Source organism: Anthonomus grandis, chromosome 1, assembly GCF_022605725.1.
Source record: "Anthonomus grandis grandis chromosome 1, icAntGran1.3, whole genome shotgun sequence".
Lineage (NCBI taxonomy): Eukaryota > Metazoa > Arthropoda > Insecta > Coleoptera > Curculionidae > Anthonomus > Anthonomus grandis.
The window spans coordinates 55,653,026-55,680,693 of record NC_065546.1 but is presented as its reverse complement, the minus strand read 5'-3'; the positions used below and the strand labels follow the sequence as shown (position 1 = coordinate 55,680,693).

The window sequence follows — 27,668 nt, the reverse complement described above, 5'->3', positions numbered from 1 at the left end:
GTCCCTTCTTAGATGTTTACATTACACACATAATCAATTGTTGTATAGAACAAAGTTATTTTCCTGATCAGTGGAAATTATCAATAGGTAAGCCACTTCCGAAAGTGAAAAATCCAACTAACTATGGTGATCTGAGAATAATTAGTATATTACCGGCTTTGTCAAAGGTTTTCGAAAGGGTTCTGTATAATCAGTTGATTGAATACTGCGGTGTGAATAAAATTATCCCGGAGACTCAGTGTGGCTTTAGAAAGGATTTGAGTACTGATGTTGCCCTAATTGGAGTTACTGACGACATAATAACGTCAATAGATAAAAAGTTGTCTACTGCTTTGATTCTGTTAGACTTTTCGAAAGCGTTTGACACGATCAATCACGAACTTTTATTGGCGAAACTGAAATTTTATGGACTTCTCGATGGTTCGGTAATGTTGATTGAATCATATCTTCATAACAGATTTCAAAAAATATTTTCAAATAATTCATTTTCCGAAGAAGCTAGAATTTTATCAGGCGTACCTCAAGGGTCAATCCTAGGACCATTATTGTTCATAATCTACACCTCAGATATACTTACATCATTAAAGTACTGTAAACTGAGAGCTTTTGCCGATGATACCCAGGTTTATCTTCACTTCAATCATCAGGATTATTTGCATGCATCTTCTTTAATAAACCATGACCTGAATTTACTTAACCAGCTTTCTTCTTGCCATAATCTAAAACTTAACCCTCTTAAATCAAATGTTATGATTTTTGGACCTAATAAAGATTTTCTTAAAAATAATTTAAATATCTTATTAAATGATGTTCCTCTTCCCAAGATGGATCGTGCAAAAAATTTAGGCATTGTCCTGGATACTGAGTTGAGGTTTCGTAAATATGTTAAATTGTTAATTCAGAAGTCATTTTTATCACTGAAAATTTTATATAATAGTCGTCAGGTTCTTAGTTTTCATTTGAGAAAAATGCTTTGTGAGTCTCTGGTCCTGTCCAACTTCAGCTACTGTGATTTTATTTATGGTCCTTGCTTAGACATTGCAGATAAAAATCGTATTCAGAAAGTTCAAAATGCTTGCTCACGGCTAATATTTGGATTACGAAAATACGATCACATTTCACACACATTTAAAGCGCTTAACTGGTTAAGGATGGACAGGCGCAGAGAGTTACACTTAGGTAATTTTTTGTTTAAAGTTTTATTAAACCCCTCCCTTCCCTCCACTTTACGGAATAAATTTGTTCCTCGTTTAAACGTTCACACAAGAGTGATCCGATTTCCGGAGAGGATGACACTTCCTCGTCATTCGACTGCAATGTTTCAACGTTCTTTTACGTACAATGCCATTAAACTCTACAATAACCTACCAACTGAATTGTCAACTTTAGATCAGAAGTCATTTAAATCAAAGTTTAAGAAATATCTTTTACATTTAACCTTCAACCCGTAATTTAGGCCTTTAATTATTTATTTTATTTTTGTCAATCTTTTATATTTAGCTATTTATTAGTTATTTAAATTATATATAGATTGTTCTTTATTTGGGTATTTAATAAATTTAATAGAGTTAATCTTTATATTTAGCTTAAGTTTATGACCGTTGAGTAGGGTTCAGTAGAGTAGCTGTCTTAGCTAGACTGCGCCCTGCTTCTCGGGTACTTAATTATAGAATATTATTATTGTCAACTACATCTGTAAATTTTGAATAAAAGACATTTATTATTATTATTATTATTATTATTATTATTATTATATATGGAGAACGACTTATTTGGTCAGTAGTTTATATACCAATGCTAATGCTGCCAGTTCCCATCAATCAGGATCGATGCAGTACTGGACTAGAGGTGCGTGCGACTCTTCTCGGTCAAAATTAAGGTTGTCTTACATATGACGCGATAAAAAGCCGCGAATAATGATTTAGCAAAAAAAAAACTAAAGAAATTGTAGAATACAACTTTAGATATTAACAACGATCAGTACCACGACGAAGCAAAGCTCATGTTAAATATAATTATATGAATATTGACAATAAAAAAAGAATAAAAATAAATAAAGAAATGAGTCTTCCGATTTGACGGAACAGTATGTATTCTTTAAAATGTACATGTGCGTCCACTTACATGATCAGTTTTCATCTTAAAAAAATGCAAAAATAAGATAAATTCAGCTGTTACAAGTTCAATTTTTGATTGAATTAACAATTTTAGTTTTTTTTTTATTTAGAAAAAAAAGCAAGATTAATAGCGGATGCTGAAAGTGATCTATAAAAACCATGGTGTTTCTTTGGTATTACATTTTTTTTGTTGATTATTATAGGTAGTATTAACGGTAGTATTGACAGAGGTCATAAGCCTGGACTAAAGTCTGATTTGATCTTTGAATTCCTGTGGTTCTTTTAATCTAGTTATTTGCATGAAGGCTTGTAAAAATTGTTTTCTTTGTGTAAATTGATCTTTTTTTTATGAATGGGAAATTTGTCACATGAGCCATGTCGAATGCGGCAATTCCCATGAATTTCCATTCTTGATATTGGAGAATTTTTTTGATTAATGTACTTTTGGAAACAAATCCTCCAGTCTAAGATTTATAACCTGTACAAGAAATAATGTATGCTTGGCGAGAGGCTACGCTTATATGTATTGTATAATTAAATGGAGTTTTACAGTTTTTTCGAACTGAGATAATTAATTTAGCGTTCGACCCTTTTGCATATTTTCTAACAATTCTTACAGTAACATAAAAAACGTTTTTTTAAGATAACGATCTCATTTATTTGTTCCAGAATTTTTAACACCTTTGACCATCCTTAAATAATTGTACCTTTATTGATAAATTCTACAGTTCGGCTTTAAAAAATTGTACAAAAAATCATGAATAATTAAAAAAACCTTAACAATAGGAAAGTTAAATCTGGTACAAATTTCTTTTAAATTTTTTGTATTTGTTAGAAATTTAATTAAAATCTTCCTTATCACAAGAAACTTCAAATGTCCGTTGTCAACTTAGTTGACATTGCTTGTTTCGACAGTCATACTTGTCAACGTCAATCAGATCTGTCAAACCTTCAAAATAAAAAGGCACGAATCATTTTTCGACAGTCTTTCTTTGTCTTACGCACTGTTATTGATATAACTTATTATATTTCTTGATAAACCTTTGAAATGCAAATATAATAAAATGTATAAAAGTACATGTCGAGTGCATTATCTTGACTGAAATTCACCCATTTTATGCCCTTTGAAATGTAGATATAGCTTTCAATCCAGTATATCGTTTTTTGGAAAAACTTGTTTCCACTAGGTCACGAAAATTGCTTCCGTTCTATTTTAAGACTCGAGAGATAGGGTTTATTTTCCGTAACAATGGGCACAAGGACAAGACGAGATATTAAAATTATTAATAAATTGAGCAAACCTTAGAAGCTGAGTTCCCCACTAAGAAACCCGGGTTTTCTCCAGTTTGACCCTTGAACAATAAAAAAAAATCCTAAGAGATGGAAATGACCGTAAATCGCTTTCGAAAATCAAGACGAAGTCCTCCGGGGATTTTACACAGTTTTTAAGACTCCGATAGCAAGAAGTCAATAAACGGCAAATTGAAAACGGAAAGTGACCCTAAAACGAGGGGCTTTTATACTCAAATCGCTCTATGCATATATTTGATTTTGGTTTAGGGATAAAAGCATAAAATTTGATATGACAAATGGGTTTGACAAACGTTTTCACAGTTGCCTAAACAGGCGGCCATTTTGTTTTTAATGTTTGTTATATAGATATATATGAGATAAAATGGCGGCCGTATAACCCCAGTTACATTCCGTAACAAGGAAAGGGGAGAAGTTTAAATGATCGTTTAACGGAAAGCCCTCCGACGTTTGTTTGTCCGTTTCCGGGCAATTTTCCGAACTAATCTGGAACAAATCATTTCGCCATTGTTCCAGACGGTTTGCGTCGTTATTGAGGAGTATCCGCAAGCCGTACGTCTTATCACTGTCAGCTATAAAATAGTATATTTCGTTTTCTCTCTCGTATAAACTTTAACTAAGCGGAGCGCAAATATTTTCAGAGAGTTTATTGTCACTTGTGTACCCCGGGACGGATTTTATCGCGCGTTTTTTTTTATTCTTACGCCCGGGAAAAGTTCAAATTTTCTGACGATATTGCATATCTTGTACAGGAGAGAGGGGGTTTCTTTTTACGATATGGAGCTCGTTCCGAGGCGCATTTGACTTATTTTATTCGGATCGGATTTATTAGATTTTACAAGAAGCTTAAAGCTATAATATGTAAATAGAAGCTCACTTGATGTGGCAACGCCGCATATGTTTAGGCACGAACTTAATAAATATACCTAGACTGCCAATCCATTGTAAAATAAATTACCACTAGTAGGTGGCCGCCATTTTGCATGATTGTGTCCTGTCGATGTTGGTCACTCTGATAAATTTCAGGGGTGCCAACTGTAGGGAAATAAGACAATTCAAGTTTTTGGGAGGTTATGTTTACAAGACCAAATGGAAAGTTACATTTAGTTTACATTCAGAATTTAAGATAGTTGCATTAGTTCTGATATTTTTCTTGTACTGGTTTAAGAATCTTAGTGGTTTACCTTTCAATTAACTTAATGCATGCACCTTAAAATATGAAGAGCTTTCGAGCAAAACCAAATAAATCCACTATTTATAAAAATTGAGTTAGTGTACGTGCACACAGGACGCGATAAGCGATACGGTGCGATTAATACAAACCTCTAAAATCAAAAGCAAGCTTTCAAACAGCGCGCTTGTTGCTGCTTTAAGACGCGATGCGATGCAACGCGATCTCGCGCGTCTGTTTGATTTTCAAGCAAGTTTGATTTTAATCGCTTGGGTCCTCGCGCTGCTAGTTATTGTCTAGTTATATTTGTCCGTATTTCGTGTGGTATGGATGCAGAAAAATTAATAAATGCAGTCCGAGTGCGTCTTCCACTATGGGATCAACAAAACAAAGGCTATCGAGATCGGGACAAAGTTGAGAAATTATGGCAGAAGGTAGCTATTTTATAGCTATTTAATAACAATTATATTAGTGGTTTACTAAATACGATTTCAAAATATCTCTTAATTCATATGCTTGTTTTGACGCTCTGTTGTTTACACGTGAGGCAGGCTGGCTGATCATGTCACTGCAAGTTTGTTCGTGATTGTTTATATCATAATCATGGATTCCTTCTCGGTATATTATAATATTGTGTAGCAAACAAGCGCATTTAATTATGATTTCTGCTAGGAAGGGTCGGTCTCTATTGCTTTCGTTAATATTCTCCACCTAGCCACTAGAATACCAAATGCACATTCCACACACCTCCGAGCTCTGCATAGCCTACGGTTGAAATTCTCATTTTCATCTGTGAGTTGCCTTCGAGGAAATGGTCGTATTAGAAAATGTGTCAACAGATATGCTTCACCTCCAATAAAATAGAACGGGAATTCTATGCCTTGGGTAAATTAAACTTTTCATTTTTTAACAAAGCATATGTTTGTAACGACTGAAAGATTCCTCCATCGCTTTGTTTTCCATATGCATCCACTTCTATGTTCAGAAATTTGTAGTAGGCGTCAGCCACAGCTTGTAAAACGATGGAAAAATATTGTTTATAATCGTAAAACATTGTTCCTGAATTCGCCGGACATTTAATTCGTACATGTTTACTATCAATTGAGCTGACGCAATGAGGCAAATTCCATTTATTCCAATAGTCAGAGGCGGAACGACTAAAAATTTCTTTCGTCGGGACCGGCAAATATGTAGCAACATAAGCTTTCCATATTGCTTCGCATGTTTATTTAACTATCTTTGCCACAGTTGAAACGCCAAGGCGAAAAGAGAATGCTAGGCTTCTATAAGAGGCACCTATCGCCAGAAACGTGGAAAAAGGAGAATCAATTAGTGTGTTATTATCACTAAGGGCCAGTTCTATAATCATGGTATAAGTTTATTTTTAGAATAATTGCTAAAATTACAATTGTCTCAACAATCGTTGTCATAGTAATTACTCCAGGAAAAAAGTTATACCATGTTTGTCGAACTGGCCCTTAGTGAATTATCTGTAGTGATATGTCAACATTCTACTGTTAATTTTTAACTAATAATTGATTCATAAAAACAAGATTACTTTTTGAAAACATACAATTTTATTCTTTTTTTTTTAGAAGAAGCTGCTAAAAAATGATGGAAATCTTTACGAGATATCTTCAGAAATGAGTTGAAGAAGTTGCCGAAACCTTAATCTTTAGTTCAAAGTGGACTTACTTTAAAATTTTATGGTTCCTTAAGGATCAAATGACTCCGAGACAGCTAACTGGCAACTTACCCACTGACGATAACGCAAGCCAACTAAACGAAGATGTATCCAATGATCATTTATTGCCTGATGACATCGACGATGAGACATCTGTTACTCCGGATGAAAGAATTGAATCAGAACAACCTATTATCTGATCACAACAACCAAACTATTGCAACTACTAGCTCAGATAAAAATGTACGTCAAGAGCCAACTGACTGTGGGCATCCGCCAAAACGTCCTGCAAAAAGAGCAGCTAAAAGAAAAGAAGACTTTGATATTGAAGAATTTTATGAAATTAGAGCAACAAAAAATTGACGTTCTTGAAGCAAATAATTCCGTTTTATCGACACAATCTCAGATTACTCATGATGATGACTATTACTTTCTTATGAGTTTCCATACACCGCTAAAAAAATGCGTTTTGAAACAAAGAGGTGGTTTCGTCTCAAGATGCAGGAACTGCTTTACCAAGCCACAGTGAACGAGCACCATGTTGAAAGTTTTGCCAATAATATGCCAACTCATCAGCCTCAAATGACGCACACTTTTGTGGCAACACCATTGACTTCACCCGCTTATTCCACAGAAACAAATAGTTCTTACACAATTCTCCCCTGAAGAAAAAAGACATATTTTATAAGTTTACATTTCTATTTGTTTATTTTTCTAAAATAACTGTAACGAATTTGAAATAAAAAGTACTCACATATATCTAAGCATTTTTTTCTTACCTTAACGTTACGGCAAGGCGTTCTTTAACGCTGATTGGAACCCTCCAGTTTGTTGTCACTTTTTCCACTAATGGTGTTATACCATTTTCAATAAGTATGAATGTTTCCAAAGACATTCGGAAATATTCTCGAAATTTGTCAGGATATAGGTTTAATTCGGAAAACAAATGATGAAATTCTCCGTAGGTTAATCGTTCACGATAAATTTCATGTGCCCATTTCTTTTTTTTTACTTTTCATTTTTTTTATATACATATATCGTAAAAATTAATTTTCTAATAATAATAATTTCATGGTAGCTGGAACTGACGCAGGCAGAGATTTGAAAGTTACTACGCTTTTGTTTATCGCATTCTATTAAAACACAACCAAAATATAGCAAGTAATCAAAAGCATAGCATCGTATCTCATAGCAAAGCTTATCGCTTAATCGCGTCCTGTGCGCACGTACACTTAGCGACGAATTTCGACTGTCTTTGTTAAATTACACTTTATTAATTATACAGAGCGAGAAAAACCGCATCAATCCAGTCAATTTTACTATTTGTATATAAGGACAGATGGCACCAATATTATAGTATTAAGTAGGTATCTTACGAAAAAAATTTTAGTTACTTCATATGAAATTTTTGATTTTTTGATCTACTAGGTGCACTGTTTAAATTTAAATTTATTTTATTTTCCTTCAAAAACTTTGATGTTAATGTGACCAAGTAAAGCTTTTTAAACATTTAGTTGTTTTTTTTTTTATATTTTGTTTTTTGGAAATCAAAGTTTTGGTTTTTATATACTAAAAATATATCGTTAACAATATGTTTTTAATGTACGCATAAGTCTTTGGTAATTTTTTTCTTAGTTTTTTAAATAAATAATTCTACGATTCTACTAAAACAAAAAAAAAAAGATTTAGCGTTATTAAGTACTTTTAGCGTTATTAAAAATTCGAGGTTTTCTCTAAATCACATTTGGTGGATTTAATCCGTTTTGCTCAAAAGCTCCTCATTACCATGAGCTACATTTAAATTTTTGATAATAAAAACAAAAATTATTGGAACCCTATCATTTGGTTTTTATTATACCCATTTCAACAATTCTTATTTCCAGCACGTAATATGTTTTAATTTAGAATATGGTTTAAAAACAATGTCAATGAAAATGATCAGATGGTGAGTGAACGACATAACATGATGTAACTAAAAAGTATGTATGTATACTTTATGGTTTAGATAACAAAACATAATTATATTATTTAAATAAAATTATAAAAAGGAAAATTAGTAACTTAAGAGAAGAAAGAGAAGCTTTACAGGTAAATGTTTTATTAAACAATTCAACTAGAATGGACTGGAAAGAGGTATAGATGTTTCAAAATTTTTATTTACTGATAACTGGTTTCGCGACCTACTATACTCCTTAGAGGAAAGCTTTTCAGAATATGCACAGTATCCTCCTGCAAAGCCGCATATTTTAAGGATATAAATTTAAGGCATTTTAAATTTAAGGTACCTTCCTTCATTTTTAAACTACGATTTTTATATCATTAATTTCATTATTTGTGAGTGAAGACAGTTTACGCCCCTGTACGAGTCACGACTTTTCAAATAACTTCATGACAGATCACATGTCAAACGTCAGTGTCGTCAAATTCATTACTTTTATTTAATGTAGGGAAGACCGGGGACAATTGAAACAGGGAAAGGTTGAAACAGTCGCCATTTTTTTTAGACGCGAAGGAAAAAACTCGTGTACGCAGCCTCACAACGTTTGACTAATTCCACATTTCTGCTCGACAGTGTCATAACTGTCATTAACCCCTGTTTCTCTATGGACAGTGATAAACTGTTTAGCTATGGACAGTGTGAAACTAGCAGTTAAGCAAAGTGGGTGTGTTTGCCCTCGGCTCTCTTATTTTATGTCAAGAAAGTAATTTTTACGTTTCATCTAAAAAGTGTGGAAACAAGAAATTTAAGTGTAAGTACACCACTTTTTTGTTTTTAATCAATTTTTTTATGTTTTTGCTTAGGTTTAGCAGCCTAAACTTGTTAGTTTTAATTAAAGAGTTTAAAGAAAAATAATATTTTGCCAAAAAAAACCTGAAGGGGACAATTGAAACAAGATGTAAATAATTTTACGGGGATGGTTGAAACATAATTTATAGAAGGTTTTTGATATTATTTTTGCGTAAACTGATAAACTGATTGTAACAAACTCTCTGAGGGCTATTATTTTGTTATAGAATGCCACGTGAAAGGGTCAGGAAAACAAACAGAGGTACCAAATCCAACTTGGTTTACGAAAATGCGTATAGGAAGGTTATTGAAAATGGAGCATCCGTAAGGTCTGCGGCAGATTTGTTTGAACTGAATCATGTTACATTAGGCAGATTTATTAAGAAAAAGAAAGAATCTATTGAACAAGGGTCCACTGAAACTATAACAATGGGATATAGGTGGGTACGACGAGTATTTAACGTTGAGCAGGAAAAATCCATTGTTAAATACATAATAAAGGCATCTCAAATATTTTACGGTCTATCGCCAAAAGAAATACGTAAACTGGTCTACCAAATAGCCGTAAAATATTCATTGAATATGCCGAATACATGGACTAAAAACTCATTAGCAGGAGAAGATTGGTTTTCCGGGTTTATGAAACGTAAACCTGAACTATCAATCCGTTGTCCCCAATCTTCAATTGACGATATTGAAGAACATTTGCTTCAGTGACGAATCGACCTTTTTTTTAAATGGCCTGGTGAACAGACATAACTGTAGATACTGGGATAATGAAAACCCGCATGTTTTTCGGGAAGGCCATACCCAATATCCCCAAAAAATTAAAGTTTGGGCAGGAATTTATGGGAATGAAATAATCGGGCCATTTTTTTTAGAAGAAAATTTGACTGGCGAAACCTTTTAGAAAATGCAATATACCCTTCCATCATCCAATCTATGTAAAATCAAGTAGATCAACATGGTGCTATATTATTGAATGAAAATAATATACATTTACAGCAGGATGGAGCTCCCGCGCACTACACTTTTCTAGTTCGAGAGTGGCTTGATGAAAATTTTCGGGAAAAGGATTGGCAGACGTGGTGCAATCGAATGGCCTGCGCGGTCTCCGGACCTAACTCCACTAGACTTTTTTCTTTGGGGCTACTTAAAAAGCAAAGTTTATAAAACCCCACCTGAGAGTATTGAGAATTTAAAAAATAGAATATTTCAAGAATGCAGAGAAATTAGCGGGCAGACCCTTGCCAATGTTCGTAAGGAGTTTCAAAATAGGCTTATTTATTGTCTTGCTAATAACGACGCGCATTTTGAACATTTAATAAAATAAATTTGTTAAACTAATTAAATTTGTTTTTCTACCCTACCGATTTACACTTTAATTGCTTCTTGGTCAATCAATTTTATTTTTTTTTTACAACCATTGATAGCATAATGAATGCCCTTTAAAATAATGTATCACACCATGGGGTAGCCATTTGACATACCAAAGTTTGGCGTAAATAAAATATTCATTATTTCTAGACATTTTCGCTAACTATTTGCTTACAAATTTACCGATTTCATTTTTTTTGGTACCGTTGAATAGAGAATTTTACGCTCCTTACTATGATGTATCACACGATGGGGGTTCCCATTTGACATATTAAAGTGAGGTTAGCTGGAAGTGAGGAGGTGATTGACAGAACTTCAGTAAATGCATAATTAAACGTCCCCCTATATATCTAATTTGACGTGTTGAAAGCACTGTATAAACCCTTGCTAATTACAAACCCTAATAAAATCACCTATATTTTAATTTTTATGGATGGTTGTACATGCCTATTAATGTGGAAACACTGTACATAGAAGTGCGACTCTTTCTGTGGGGTTACCTAAAAGCTGAAGTCTTCAAACATTGTCCAACGACTATTAGACAACTAAAGGATGCAATCCGCCTGGAAATTCGCAGAATACCCCAAGAAATGCTTGCAAGAGTTATGCGAAACTTCAGAAGTCGCTTGCACCAGTGCTTCGATAATGGTGGACGGCACTTGCCAGATATTCTCTTCAAAATCACATAGAACAAAAATGTTTTAGTTGTACTTTTAAATTAAAAAAATAAAATCTTTGTATTTCAAATAACATTTCTTTTATTAAGGTTTAAAAACAGGGAGACAATCATGCCGCACCCTGTATAACCGGCAGTATGACATCGGGCAGTATTTCTAGGTTATGTCACATAAGGCCCTTAAAAAACTTCACGATACGTTTTTAAACATTACAAAAAAATTATTATTTACAGCGCAATAATAATTGTTCCCTAATTTCAAAGAATAGCATCTGTATGCGACTGAAAAGAGCGCTTCAATAAATTCGTCCCTTTTGTTCGCATTTTTCCCTAAAGCAACTTTTATAACATCTCTTTAACGAGTTGTTTATATCGTGGCATCAAAGGAAGATGTGCTTTATAGGTAACAGTGAAAAATTCCCTGTCTTTTTTACTGTAGATTTCAATTTAAAATATCTGGATAAAATCCGATCCGTTGTCGTTTATCATAAATATGACACTTCAGCAGCAACTGCGGCCTTCCCACATTTAATGACGAATCCAGAGCTGTATATGACATGTAGATTACATCGTACGACAATGATTATCAAAGGTGAAATCTATTAATAATATTATCAAATTTATATAAGTAAGTAGTATGTTGCCAGTTATAAATTTACACATTCCGAACGCTAATCGAATAAATAATAAAAAATATTAGATTTTATCGTCTTATCTCTTACATCTTTATAAAACGCGTGCCACAGTGATACCTTATTAATAATTCATTGTCGATGGTTTATATAACGGCTTCATAGAACATGACTATTTTAATATGCCTCCTCCTCTTCTATTTCTTTGCCTAGCGTATGGAAATTGCCATTTACCATTTTGAATTGGAATCCTTCGATGACAAAAAGATGTTTTATTATATATGCTAATACGAAATTATAAAAGGCGACTATTTTAGCCATTTTAGGACTTCTTTTTTTATTGGTAGTGAATTTAAAAATCAGAGAGGATCGTAATGAAATGGCCTCTTTTATATATAGTGGGCACAACTATGCCACCAAGATTATAAGTATTTCAGGATGATGGAGGTCATATTGAGCCATGAAATACAATACTAGAAAATTTGTACAAACACACAATCCAATTTATAGACACAACAGGTATACGAGGGTGGTCCCAGAAATACTCGGCCTGACCTAGAGATGCCGATAGTAGTTTGAAAAATATTAATGTATTAGAAAGTATACAATCTATAAAGCATATGTTTAAAGTTTGAAGACGCCACGTTGTTTAGTATTTGTTTGGCAGCCATCAATAATGAACGTTTTCAGTGAATTTGTGAAAATGGAGAAAACTGGTCATCGTTATGTGATACAATATTTTTATTTGAAAGGCCTCAGCCCAACCAATATAAAAGCTAAACTGGATTCTACTCTGGGCGAGTCTGCCCCTTCGTTAACAACAGTAAAATATTGGGTAGCAGAGTTTAAACGAGGCCGTACGAGCTGCCAAGACGAGCATCGCAGTGGTCGACCAAATGAGTTGACGACTCCAGAAATTTTAAAGAAAATCCACAAAGCGGTACTGGATGATCGTCGACTGAAAGTGTGCGAGCTAGCGGACATAGTAGGCATTTCAAAAAGTGCGGTACATCGCATATTAACTGAAAATTTTGACATGAGAGAGCTGTGTGCAAGATGGGTGCCGCGTTTGCTCACACTCAAGCAAAAACAGTGTCGTGAAGATTGAGTGTTTAGCGAAATTTAATAGCAACAAAGCAGAATTTTTGCGTCGTTTCATAAGCATGGGTGAAATATGGGTCCATCACTTCGCACCTGAGATAAAAGAACAATCAAAACAATGGACTCAAAAGAGAGAACCGGCTCCAAAGAAGACGAAAACAGTTTTTTGGGATGCGCGAGGGATAATTTTCATTGACTATCTTGAAAAAGGTAAAACTATCAACGGCGAGTATTATGCGAACTTATTGCAACGTTTGAGCGAAGAAATCAAGCAAAAACGGGCGCATTTGGTTAAGAAGATAGTGTTGTTTCAGCAAGACAATGCACCAGCTCACAAATCCGTTATTGCAATGGCCAAAATTAACGAATTAAAGTTTGAATTGCTACCTCATGCACCCTATTCACCAGATTTAGTCCCCTCAGATTATTTTCTGTTTCCAAACTTAAAAAACTGGCTCAGTGGTCAAAGATTTTCCAACGATGAAGAAGTGATGTCTGCTGTTAATGTCTATTTCGAGGCGCAAGACAGTTCTTATTATAAAAAGGGTAATCGAACTTATAAAACATCGCTGGGAAAAGTGTATAGAGCTGAAAGGAGATTATGTTGAAAAATAAATAAATTTTTTTCCAAAATTTTCGTGTTTTCTTTCTTGGGTCGGGTATACTTCTGAGACCACCCTCGTATACTAGTAGTAGGCTGTTTTAAAGAAAAGTTCTGATTTTACGTCTCGTAATTTGTTTTTAAAGTGTTTATATCCCAAGTAACATTTTCTCAAGCAGTTGGTTTTTAAAGTTGCCTTTTAGCCGCACCAAGGTTCTGCAATAGTCATTGGCTTGCTTGATGGAACTATTTAGGTTAAATTTTGTGCTAATAGGAACTAGGAACCTTAGGTAAATTAAAAATCTAATTAGTTCTAGTCAAGTGTCAACAATAACGTTGTTATGGCCATAAACGAGGGCTTGATGGTTTTGAGATAATAAGGTTTTGGAGAGGTTATATTTTAGCATTAATTTGGCAATCAATATTCCAATATAGAACGATTTTAGCATTAAAATTACCTATTCAGAACCATATGGTCTTCAATCAATTGCCTAACTATTTAACACCTAACGGACTTGCTAAAAGTCATATGGATAATAAGATAACTTTATGGGATAAGGTTTAACCAACTAGTCACAATAAAACACAGATTTCGGACGGTCGCGACTATTAAATCCTACGTCATTTATTCTTAGAATACAGGGATGTCTTGGCACAAAATTGTAAGAAGTGGTAATTTTAAAAGAAAAGTGAAGCGAAGTTTCCAACGAATTACAACTGGTCAGGTGAATATGACAAATAAAATATTGACAATTTTGGTAGATTATAACGTAAAAAAAATTTAGTTTGCAATAGATACACCGGAAGAAGATAATTCTCGTAATTTAACTGATGGCGGTCTTGGCATTGAACCTGATCCTCTAGAATCAGATATTCACGATGCCAGTACCAGTGGCTTAACAGAAAAACTGGCTTCAGAACAACTAAATTTATCGATGGATTGTAATGAAGATGATGAAATTGATGACTTTAAGAAATTTGATTTTAGTCAAGATTTAAAAGATTGGGCACTGAAATATAACATTAGACACGTTGCCATTAAAGATCTTTTAAAAATTTTAAATAAAAATACAGAGGTCAAGTTTCCGAAGGACCCTAGAACTTTTTTGGCTACTCCATGTAAAATAAATTTACGGGATATTGCGGGAGGTCAATATTGGCATAATGGATTAACTAAGTGCTTGCAAGAAATATATCATAACATAGAAAAAAACCAAAATATTTCTAACACTATTACAAAGACAAAAATGTAGTGTTAATACAAGGATTAAAGTAGGTATAATTGCTTGCAGTAACCAAAAACATATCAAAATATGAAGTCCAATACTATACAATTTTTAAGTTTTAAATATTTAAAAATCTGCTTTTTATATGTATTATATTTTTGTATTTATTAAATTTACTAATAAAAAAATCCAAAATTTATAAAGAATATAAATCTAAACATAAATTACCTTTATTGTTGAAGCTTTTTTTTTAAAAAAGAGTAAAATTAAATAAAAAATGTAATTTGTTATGACTAGTGTTGTGAACGTTCACGACTTATTCGTGACGTTTATCGTCAACAGCACGAATAAGCATGAATCCGAACGTTACTCAAAAATGTAAACGATCCCATAGCGTTAGCGTTAATATTGAGTATAAACGGTCCTTTAGCCACAAGACATGGCAACACCGGATCGCCTCGCATTAGGTTGGTTGTCGTCGATTGTTGGCAGCAAATAACATCTAACAGTGATGATTTTCGGGGATTCACATCGGAAATACATACAATCTTACAATCATTATATTTCTTCAATTTTTTTGTGGTGCTAATATACTTTGAATTGAAATATTGCATGGGTGTGTTAAGAGGAAAATGATTTGGTTTACTTTGAACGATAAACTTTTGAACGATAAAAAAACACACTTTTATTTTCACAGTAACTGGAACCACCAAAGCCAAACGCAAACTAAATTGCAATTAAGAAGACTCAAGAAATCCCGCGTAGTAATAAATAATGCCAATAGATCCTACTAAATGCCTAAAAGCCATTTATTGAAATTCGCCCAGACTTTGCCAGCTAATTGGTTATTAAAAGTGGCCTATAAGTCCTGGAAGATGCTAGTTAGCCCTGTTTTAGCTTTTTTTAAAACCCACTGGCATTTTTTTAAGCCTTTTGTCCTACGACATAGCTTTTGATACTTACTTAAGTTATTATAGCAGCCTAAAAGCATACACTGCAAGGCGTCGATTTTGAAGAAAAAATGTAATTCTTCCATTTTTATAAGCTATTCAAATACAGGCAAAAATAATGTAATATGTAAACAATTTAGATAATATATAAAGACACTGGAGCATTTAAGTACATATTATCACTAAAGCATCTCAGAAATAAAAATATATTAATTCTTTATTTTTTATTGGCATTGAATAATGTTTAATTTGTAAGATATCAAAGGCGCGCGTGTTTTACAGTTAAATTACACCCAACTTTTTCAATAAACTGGTGTGCGCAATGAAAATCGGTCATCTATTCCAGTATAATATATTTTTTTCTAAAATAAAGTCATACTTACTGAAAATGTCGCCATTGCTTTTTATTTTGGCGTTGTCTTATTTTTACCCTGGCTATATCATATTTAAAACTAAATGGCAAAATTTTAATACTTCAATATGTATCTGAAATGCCAAAAGCCGGCGAACAGGCCAAACTATATAACCACCTAAAAGTCTAAAAGGACTTTGCTAAAGGGTTGTAAACAGGTAGGCGTAAAAGCTTTCAGGTTCTACACAGGTTACTTTTAGGCATCTTCGGGTTTGATAAAGGTTATTTCTATTAGCTATATAGGTTCTGTGGTATGCGATCTGGTTTCAAATTGGCCAGGGCCTATTGGCAACGACAACCTCTTTAGGGCTGGGCCTTTTTTTACTACAGGAGGTTATGCGGGCTAATAAATAACGTTGTTTGTACTTAATGGCATAATCAATAATTTTTCCTAAACAGGTTCTAGGAGTTATTTATAACCTTTTTAGAACCTAAATTGTTAATTGGGATGTAACTGGTTTTATAAAAAATGATTTATTTAAAGCACAGTTACTGTTGTTGTCATCATTAGTGAATGTGTAATTTTGCTAGCCATCATGAAATGCAATAAAAACACAAACATAAAAAAACACAAACATATTTTCGCCATTCTCATGTTACATTTAGCGTCTTCTATCGTCACTTCATCACTCAACCAATCTGTTATCTATAGTGTTTTCCTCCTGCCTGGGATGGTGTTTTCGCTGCCGAAAAACCCATTCTGCATAATGAGGTTCGCCATTAAGACGACCCATAAATATCGCTAAGTAGCACGAAATTTACAATTTACGGTTCGCCCCGGAAAAAAAATTCCGAATTCCATTCTTACGTCTCATTGACTATGAGTGAGGAAAGTCATAATTTCTCGATCAGAAACCCACGGCGGCGTGATAGTTGGAGCAAAAAAAAAAGAGATAAAATAGAAAACTTTTCTGGGTTAAAGAGTTGAAGAATAAAATAGGTTTTTATTGACGATGAGTATATTGCTAAAAAACCAATTGGAATGCCGTAAAAAAGCTTTATAGTGATGAATTCGTGCGCCCGCCGGGATTTAAATCGTAAAATATTTTATTTTTTTGAGAAAATGTGGGGTAAAGAACTGTTTACGAGCCCGCTTGGGGATTATTACGCAATCCTTTGTTGATTAAACTCGAAAAGGGAAATAAAAAGTCGCATCAGCCGAATTGTTTACTGTGCTACAACCCCTTCAGTATTGTGTGCGCCAGCATCACTTATTTTTTGGCATAATTTGAAATGGTACGATGGATGTTTATTTATCGGTAACATTTCGGGCTTGGGTTGCAAAATTTTCAAAAATGCCCTGTATCTTATAAAATAAAAGGGCTATAAAAATTTTGTTAACGGCATCTTCAGTTTTACGAAAAAGTAGCACAGTGTCGCCAAAACCGCACCTCTCTATCTCTAAAAATAATGGAGATATCCTGCAAAAGTACCCAAAATCGAACACCCTGTACATTTTGATACGTTTTTGCATTGTATGTACAAAGAAATACTTGAATAAAGGCGTTATTTATTTATTTATTTATTATCATTATTATATCGATATTTGAACTGGAAAACACTGCTTATTTATTTTAGGAAAAGCGTTGCTGGCACATTCATTAATATATTAAAAAGATATACAGCGTCTATTAAGACAATACATATATTTAAAGTGCAAATCTTACCTCGTAAAGATAAAATGAGTCAATGACGGTCCCATTACGCTGCTGCTCGCTCCTGGTCACCACATTTTTCGCTACTCCCAAACAACTGCAGTTACTCGCACCGCAAGAACTCATCTCGTAAACTTCCGAGGAAGTTTCCGAACAATTACTCAACTGATACAACATAATATTTTATTTAATTCAGTAGCGCGAAACTCTATTATTAATATTATTCGCGTTCGAACTTACATCGCGGCTTTCATTCATAAGTGCGGCGAGCGCCGCGTAAAAAACGACGTTGGGCGTCGCTCGACAGACGCTCCGAACAAAAAACAAAATTTTTTTTGAGAGAAAAAAAGTTGTTGTCAATGATGTGATGTGAATAATTTAAATGTGAACTGTGTTTACATTACGGCTTGATGACGCGAAAGCGGTTTTTAGGCGGTCGCAAAATCACGGAGTCGCTCTTGTGATCCGCACGTCGGGACGCGCCAAAATGGAATGAATGAATAAACCGCGCGCGGCAGCGGAACATGGCGAAAAAGGCTTTTTTCTGATTTTATTTTTTTTTTAGTTTTGTTGCGCAAAAGGGCTTTTAACAGTATTGGCCCCATTGGTTCGTTGTACCTAAAACACTACATATAGATACACCCAGATAAATCCACTATTTAAGAGATGTAAAATGACAATGCCTTAAATAAATAAATAAATCTACAATAATTTTTATATAAAGAGAAATTAAAAATATAACGTTTTTTGAACAAAATTAATTGTTAAATAAAACACGCTACTTGTATTAGCGTATACTAAATTAATAATTGCTGCCTAGCGCTTTCGGTCATCATCAGGGATTAAGACACTATAAAAAGATACATCAAATTAGCACAGGAAGGAGCATTTTAGAATTAGACAAACATCGTTAAAACACAAATCGTAACAACTTGCAAAAATAAATAGGTCAGTCACAAAATGAGACGAAAAAAACATAATACGAATCAATACAATCTTAAGGTCAACTTACTTTTCTTAACTTACCTTTCATACAAGCATTACATACACATTTTTTTGCTTTTTTGCTTAAACTTTTTAGTAAACCTCTACCTGATGGACAGTATCCATCAGGTAGAGGTTTACTTCGTTTTGTTTAATAGCTAAGAAACCATAGGCCAATATGTGGTGTACCGTTTTTTTGTACAAGCAACATGCAAGATTAAAAGTTGTTTTTTGTTGATCAAGTTGTTTTAAAACGATGTATGTGTATAAAAATTTAATATCTAATAAAAAATAATTAAATCATGATGGTCTCCACTCCATGTTAATAGTTGATTGAATTGATAAAAGTTGGTTAATTTTCTCCTGTGTGTTTTTACCAAAACATGTTTTTGCTTGGGGTTCTATAATTTCTAGGTAAGTCCTTTATTTTGAGACTATTTTTTTTACTAGTTTTAATTTTGTGCCATACTCTTTAAAATGTCGAGTTTGCGATCGACCCCCGGTTGCACCTATTTTAAATGTGGCTTTTTCATTAATAGTCAGTGCTAAAATTATTTAAAACACCAATGTTTCCAAGTACATATAACATATCGATGGTTTAAAGCGCAAATATTGTATGTCCAAATTTACAAATTTTGCAGAAATACGAAAAATAAATTTTCTTTTGCATTCAAGTAAATTTCGTGATAAAATAAATATTTGGTATTTTTTTATAGGAGTTCAGGTATTTGTAATACCAATATATTATGATATTACAAATTGCTATCATCATTTTTAATAAAAATAGTTATAATTCGAAATATGCTGGACATACAATATATTAAATTTCCTCGAGTGGGCATACTACAAATAGGCTTAATAAAAAAACAATTTATTTATTATTACAATTTCAAGATTTTATTGAGAAAAACACATTCGGTGACAAATTAAAGGTAGAACAAAGCTTATCGTATTATCGGCATTTTAATCCTCTTCATCGTCGACGTTAGGATTTGTTTTACATGGAACAAGATCTTTGGCTTTCTTTGAACTCGGTAAACTTTCAAAATAACTTTTGCATTCCATGGGAATAATTTGCTTACCAAGCAAATAAAGTAAGTCTTTTTTTTTGGCTTCTGAAATTGGCAATCTTTGTTTATATTTTTGTGCAGAAAAGTCCAGAGTTTCCCATGATACAGTTTTCTTTTTTCTTCCTTGCAAAACATCAAATTCTAAGAATTCATTATCAGCCAATGAATCATCAAATCTTAGCCATTTAATGTGAAGCCATTTTATTTGTTCCTTAGAAGTATGTACTTTGGTATTTTGCATTACAAGTGACGCCAGTTCCTGTAAGTCATAAAAATCTGGAAAAGCAACTTTATAGACCTGATACGGACATGGTTTTTTTTCTTGCCATTTCTATTAACAACCCCCATTCATCGGTTATGAAAATTTTGCGATTTTTACGTGCTCGTTTAATAGTGGCGTGTATTGAATCTGCCTCTAAATAGGAATGGCCGGATTCCATGAACTTTAGATCTACAATTTGTAAGTGTTCAATTTTATTGACAGCAAACAACATCGCTGCAGTAACAAATTGATTCCGATTTTGCCCTCTGCAAGTATCAGAAAAACTAGAAACATGTGACACAGTCTGAGGAAAGTTGTACAAATACTTTGATAGGCACGTACCAATTTCTGAAGCTCCTTTGGAGCCATGAGTTTCATCCCAAAGGAAACAGTGACGACCACTGTGATCAAAAGAATCAAATATGGTGAAATTAAATAAACAGAGAGATTACGCTTGTAATAGATTTGAGAATCAGCGGAAAAAGGGACTAATAAAATAGCTTCTAAATCAAAAGAAATTGCTCGGTAGATTGAGTCTTCTAATGATCTGCATCTTTCATCTCCATTGCTTCTTTTTGTGAAGTTGCCAGCTTTTTTCCAAATTGGTTTTGTCTGTAGCGCTATAATACACATTGCATGTGGAACATTGGTCCTTTTTATGGACATGGAACGACAGTTGTGGATCATAACTATTAAATATTTTTCGGTAAACATTAATAGAAACAAGAGGGATTGATTCACTTGTACAATAAATTTCAACATACAAACGATACATAACAGATAAATTCAAATCAGCTGCCAAATACAATTTTTTCGTATCGCGCCGACTGCGTAGTGACTTTCCATATGAGGAAAGCTGTCTATATGTTTTTTAACATGATTTGTTGCTTTTTCGGATGTAATATTGGCAGGAATTTTTTTAATATAAGCTCCACCTGGACCACGTTTTTTCAAAAGGTCAATAATTTAGAAACTTATGCTAAAAGTTGCACAAAAAAATTTAAAGCAAACTCGCACATTAGAGCCTGGTTCATCAGGTAGTGAATATACGCGTGATTTAGTTTTTGTGATATTGCTTTTTGGCTTTCGTTTCCTGTGACGTTGAATGCTATTTTCTGTGACCAACGAGCATAAGCGTGCTTTTTGACGATCGGCATCAGCAAGTCCCCAATACTCTTGATGCAAAATTTGCTGTCTCTCCAAAGATATCTTATCAGAACATTTGAATCTGCACCTTGAGCAATTGATGTAGCACTTTCTGTATGTGTTAAGCACAAAATTTTACCAACGAGCATTAAAAAAGGCATTATTGACTATGACTTTTCTGCCGCGCCATCGCATAGTGTGCGGTAAAGTAACTTTACTGCATTGTGTGCAGTAAAGTGATACTTTCCGTCTTGAAAACAGTGCTGTAAAGTGCACTTTATTGCACGCGAGTAGGTAAAAATATTAAAAAAGAAGATTTAAAATTATCAACGATATGAGTATGGTAAGTGGTAATTCAATGGAACATACCAAAAGGAATAATCAAAATATCTGATTGAGCAGTATTTGGATCATGTGAAGAACTACAATCCTCGCGAAAATCGGTGGACTTCTTGCAGGTTTAGAATGCATTTTTCAGATCTAAAATTAAACCAGAAAATAATGTGTGCATATTCTATAATTTTTAATTTTGCACCAACCCAGTAATTTTTAAATAATAATATAAGGACCAATAGAATACAATAGTAATTATTAGTTAAGCTGGATTTATACAGAGAAATAACATAAAATAGCAAATAAGATAAAAAATTAAAGAAAGGCCTTATTTGATAGTTCCCATTTATACAGGTAACAAAATAACAAAAAGAAAAAAGGGTAACCAATCACATTATCGAACACACATCTGACATCTCTCTCGTTCACTGGATATTATGACCAAAACAGCCCGCGCATTTGCATTTTATTCTAACCTTATTCGGTATTTTATCTTATTGCTCTGTATAAATCCGGCTTTACTGTTTCTTACCTGTTGTAATTTTCTTAGAAGCTGTTTCTTGGTGATCTTTTTGCTTTCGTATCAGGTCAACCATCATTTTACCACGTTTAAACATTGTTGCAACAATAAAAGTTCACTTTAACTCACAATAAGCTGCGTCTTATTTAACTAACAGAACACTGCGACGCCAATAAACATCATTATGAAAATAAAAATATAGCAAGTCCAAAGAAGTCGAAAACGGAGCGCTTCTGTCAATAATACTACAGCGCACATTTATGTTATGTCCGTATATACAATATTTGAGCTCTTGTTAATTGTTCTAAAAAAACACAAATATTGTATATCCGGACTTACTATATTTGTGCTTCGACCAGTTGTGCACTGCTTTAGAATCCATTAGATACTATAAGTGTGCTTAGACAGAACTTATTAGTCTGTGGTTTTACAATATGAGTGAAGTGTTGATCCCCACCTTACTCGTCATTCTGGATATACAATATTTGTGCTTTAAACCATCGATATGGAGGAGAAGGAGAACCAGGGTTTTACCTTCGAGCTTTGCGCCAATGAAGATAATATTTTAACTCTAGGTATTGTTATTATTTTATCTTTTTGTCAATTTTTTAATTAGTGTCGTTCTAGTGTATATTATAGCTGTTATTAGTTACACTTTCTCTCGCTTTATTTAAACTTTGTTTCATTTGTTTATTTATTTTGTAGTCGCAACAGGCGATGGCAAAGATTTAAGTCAAAAATACAGGATAATTATATGACGAAATGTTGATTTCATCCATTTATGCCAGAAAACGTCAATGGGATCCAAGAATCCCTTTACAATCAAGGCATAAAAATAGGTTGAAGCAATTGTAAGTGAGTAAAAATATAACGTCATTTTACGGATACGCATATCTCTACTGGATGGACTAAAAGTCACGGATAGGCTTGACAGCCTCACGTATTCGTAATTACTAATTACCTACCAATGTGGATCAGACTTAACGCGAATTATCCCGTAAAAGCACTTATATATTAGTTTATTCTCTATGCATAAAAGTAGTCCATTACCATTTTCCTCTTGTGTTACACACCATTTGGCAAAACAAGAGCTGGGAGGGGTGGTTGCACGTTCAGTGTACTTTTCACTTATTGAATCTCATATTCGGTATGGCTTGCCTTTTTGGGGTTTAACCAATAAGGGACTACTTAACATTGTCTTTGTTATTCAAAAAAAAGCAGTTAGATACCCGTGTTCTGCTAAGTTAAGAGATTCTTGCAAACCCCTCTTCATTTCTGAAAAAATCCTAATTCTTTTTTCACTCTTTATCTTAGAAACAGCTGCTTTTATTCACAAAATTCCCAAATTACCTTCTGACACTGGCCATTTGACTCGTCGTGTAAATTATCTTCCTCTACCTATTCCTACGTCTTCCCTTACCAAAAACTCATTAATTTACATAAGTAAAAAAATATGCAATCATGTTCCTCTATGTGTTAGACATATATCGGATGTTAAGAAATTTAAAAGAGAATTAAAGACGCTTTTATTGGCTAAGGCATATTATAACCTGGATGACTTTTTTAATGATGGGTTTTAACCTTGTTTAAAAGTTATTACCGTTTTTTCTGTTTTTTATAAAAATAGTGTCATGAATTCTGTAAAGAACTCATAAAAATAATATCCTCACGTATTTGCGTGGTATTTGTTATGAATGTTGCCTTAAATAGTGTACTTTTTCATAAGTAACAATTGCTTCTGTCACTACTTAGAAAATGATAATTTCCCAATGAGTTTATGTTTTACATACACATTTTTGCGTTTGAATTGATGCTGCTACAAAGCACGTGTTCGACCAAAAATAAACAGCTATCAGAAAAAGTTGCTTTATTTATGCAGGTTCTTTACGGTCAAATATTTATGATAAGAAAACTAAACATTCTTTTTCAAATAATTTTTAAGATCAACATTTCGTTCCCCTGTCGCGAATGTAGTTAGTTTCTTTCTGATTTTTCAACAAATTAGGCTTTATTTCTTATACTTAGACTATTTGCTGTTTCTATTTTCGTGTTTTAACTCCTTTGCTACTATTACAAGTAAACCTTCACAAATGGCTTATAGTTCCCACGAATATGCAAAAATGCACTGTGTTTATGGGCTTTGTGATGGAAATGCTCGAGCTGCTGCCCGAGAATATGAAAGACGCTTTCCCGGTCGAAATCGCTATCCTGACCAGTGACCATAGAGTTTTCATAAATGTGCATCAGAGTTACTTGGAAGGCATCATTCCTGCCACGGAGAGTAGGAAGACCTAGAAATGATAACGATGAAGATGATATTGTGGAATTTTCAACAGAGAATCCAACAACAAGTGTTCGTCGCATAGCGAGACGTTCGGGACTTCTCAAATCCACAGTTCATCGAGTCTTACAAAGAAATCTGTTATATCCTTATCATGTGCAACGTGTTCAAGCACTTCTGCCCACTGATTATGAATAAAGGATTCAGTTTTGTCGGGAAATGCTGCAGCGTAATAGAGAAGACTCTAATTTTTTTAAAAGCATTTTGTGGAGTGACGAAAGCAGTTTTAAAAGAACAGGGATATTTCATATGCACAATTTGCATTATTGGGACTATATTAATCCTAATATAGTGAGAAATTATCGTTTTCAGCATCAGTTTTCAGTCAATCTATGGGCAGGGATCATTGAAGGCAAATTAATTGGACCATTCGAGCTACCAGGAAGACTTATAACGCCGAAAATTATTTACATTTCTTGCAACATAACTTGAACGATTTACTTGAAGACGTATCTGTAGCAACACGGCGAGACATGTGGCTGCAACACGACGGAGCTCCTGCTCACTCTGCCCGAATCGTAAAGTAACATCTTGATACTACTTTTAATAATCGATGGATTGGAAGGGGATGAACCATCCAATGACCGCCGCGTTCGCCTGACCTGAACCCCTTAGACTTTTTTTTTGTGGGGATATTTCAAAGAACTTGCTTTTATCAATGAAAGCCAGACTGAAGTAGAACTGCGAAGAAAAATAAGACAAGCGGCCAACGTTATTACCAACAATGGCAGAGCCTTTCGGCACATAAAAAGTAATTTCATCCGCCGTTGCCGAATGTGTATTAAGGCAGGTGGTTCGCATTTTGAACATTTATTGTGATGTTTAATAGCAATAAATTCTTTTTTTTTTCATTATTTAGAATTAGATTATTTAGTATTACAATATTTTGATTTTTGTCCAAAAACGATTAGTTTAATAAAAATGTTAATCAAAAAAGACTCGTATCACTTATCTGAAAGTATTTCACCATATGAGAATCTTCATTTAATAAGTAACTTTTCCTGATAATTTTTAACTTTTTGTAGTAAATTTGTTTCAGCCAGGTTCACTTAAAAGGCAAATAATTTTTAAATAAAAATTAAACATATTGAGAAATTATTTTTTTCTTACTAGTGAAAGCAGGGTTGCCACCTTTTCTGTTTAGAAAATCGGGACAGAACTGACACAACCAAAAATTCCAAATATTATAAAATTGATTTAAAAAAAAACTACTCTTAAATTTGTTATCTACATTTTATTATATTTACCTAAAAGTAAAAACTAAATAATATTATTTATTAGAAATAGGATCCAAAAAGAAACTTAACCTGACTACATTCTAATACATTTGACTATTTATTTAACTGCATCTAAAAAGAAAAATTAATATTTCTAGTTTACTTAAATTTAAGAAAGGTACACTAACTAAATAGACATGCTAAAAACTAAAGTTATAATTTTATTTATTTTTAAAAGAATACTTTTTATTTGATTTTGCTGCCAAAATAAGAGATTGATCATTTTTAATCTTCTCTACGAATTCCGCACAACCTAAATTGAAGTTATATGAATCATCTATTCCTTGTGTTTATCCACTTTAACGACATCGATGAAAATATTCGCTTGACATAAGCATTAGATGGTGGAATACTTAATTAAAAAGAAACTATTTTCAACAATGAGGGCATTTCAATTGATGTAGCTTTAAAAATAGATTGCCATTTATTTATAAATTGTTATGTTCTTTTCAAAAATTTCTTTAAAGCAAATTTTTATAATTGAGTATTCAAATAATGTAACAACACCTATTTCATCTAGTTTTAAAACATTTACAATTTTTAATAATTCATTAAAAGAAAATTCTTTTTTTAAATTTAATGACTGTATTATGAAAAAAATATTATTCTCATAAAAATCAAAATTTTTTTCCAGATAATTTATTGCCCACAAACCAACTTAAAATCGTTAATTAAAGTTGTTTGTTCCGTAGGTTTAGGTTCTTGATATCTTGCATAGCATAGGATCCAACAAATTCTTCTTCTAAACGGTTCTCTAAACTTTTCTTGAAATTCAACATAATTTCAAATAATTCTGTAGATGTAGTAGATTCATTTTGTAAAATTAGCGAGACTTTCTCAAAAACGGGAAATAAATTGGCACAAAAATGTAAGTAAATGACTGTCTTGGAGTGTAAATAAGTGTCTAAGTCACTTCCTTCTTCATATTTCTCAATTTCGAGAAGTTTTTTAATAGGTGAGAGACATTCATTACCCAATGAAATAAAATAGGATAATATTGCAGGGTAGTTTTTAAGAAGTCGCTGAATAGCAGGCCCTAAAGATAACCATCTTGTTGGAATATGTTTTAATAATTCTTGCCATTCTAAATCTACAAACTCAACAAATTCCTTTAAATTTTCCCTTCTGGAAGCACTAGAACTAAAGTGGCTATAGATTTTTAAAATAATTGTTTCAACATCAACATTTAATTGCTGAAGAGAAAATTTAAACGTATTGTTAACAACATGTGCCAAACACCCATTTTTAATTAACCGAGAATTTTTTTCTCTTAAAAGAGTGTAATCAGATCTATTTTTCCCAAAATTTGCGTTTGTGTTGTCAGCACTAAAAGCAGCGAGGTTTTCAATTTTTAAATTTACTTTTTCTAGTGCTTTAGTAACAGAATTGGCAATTGCATCAGCCGTTTCTGAAGCTTCCTCAAAGAAATCCAGTAGTTTGGATTGAACACCTTTTTCAATTGAAAAATATTATAGGCAGATGGGATACATTTTTCTGTTTCCTTTGTTAGATGTATCCGTTGCTACAGAAAAATAATTATAAACCCCTTTTAAATCTCTTCTACAGACTTTATTTAAATATTTTTAACGATATTTTCCGCTTTGGTTCTCCCGCAAGACATTTTCTTACAAATATGTGAGTCATACAGAATTTTCGGAAGAAGTTTTATCCCGCAATCTAAAGAGTTATCGGATTGATTGTGTTAAACACAATGGCTGTTATGAATAACACTTGAGTCGAAACTCCAAGTATGTACTCATGAGCATGAGCATGAAGTGCTGGTTTGTTCTCCGTTTTATATGAATAAAAATAATTCGCTGAGAGGAGTATGTGCTCCGAATACATAAAGTAGATACTCGATATTTCCAAACAAGTCTGCACCTGAAAAATTTCGCATATTCGTGTATTAGTATAAATTCAAGTATCAGTGTGCAATGAGTGAAAGTGAAGAAGAAACTGAAGTCTGCGAATCCCAAATGGGATTTGTAAACATGCTACGTGATGTTCCCATACTTTTATCCAAGTCACAAACAC

General features: G+C 33.2%; 1 protein-coding gene across 1 annotated transcript in view; it reads right to left on the bottom strand.

The window, feature by feature from the left end:
* The window catches only part of LOC126744713 (cardioacceleratory peptide receptor-like), a 134,176-nt gene extending 115,977 nt beyond the window's left edge, over positions 1 to 18,199 (bottom strand). Inside the window, exon 1 of the mRNA XM_050452250.1 lies at positions 17,714 to 18,199. Coding sequence (XP_050308207.1) covers positions 17,714 to 17,878 — 165 coding nt within the window. The 5' untranslated portion in view covers positions 17,879 to 18,199. The remainder of the gene's footprint in view (positions 1 to 17,713) is intronic.
* Between the last annotated feature and the right edge of the window lie 9,469 nt (positions 18,200 to 27,668).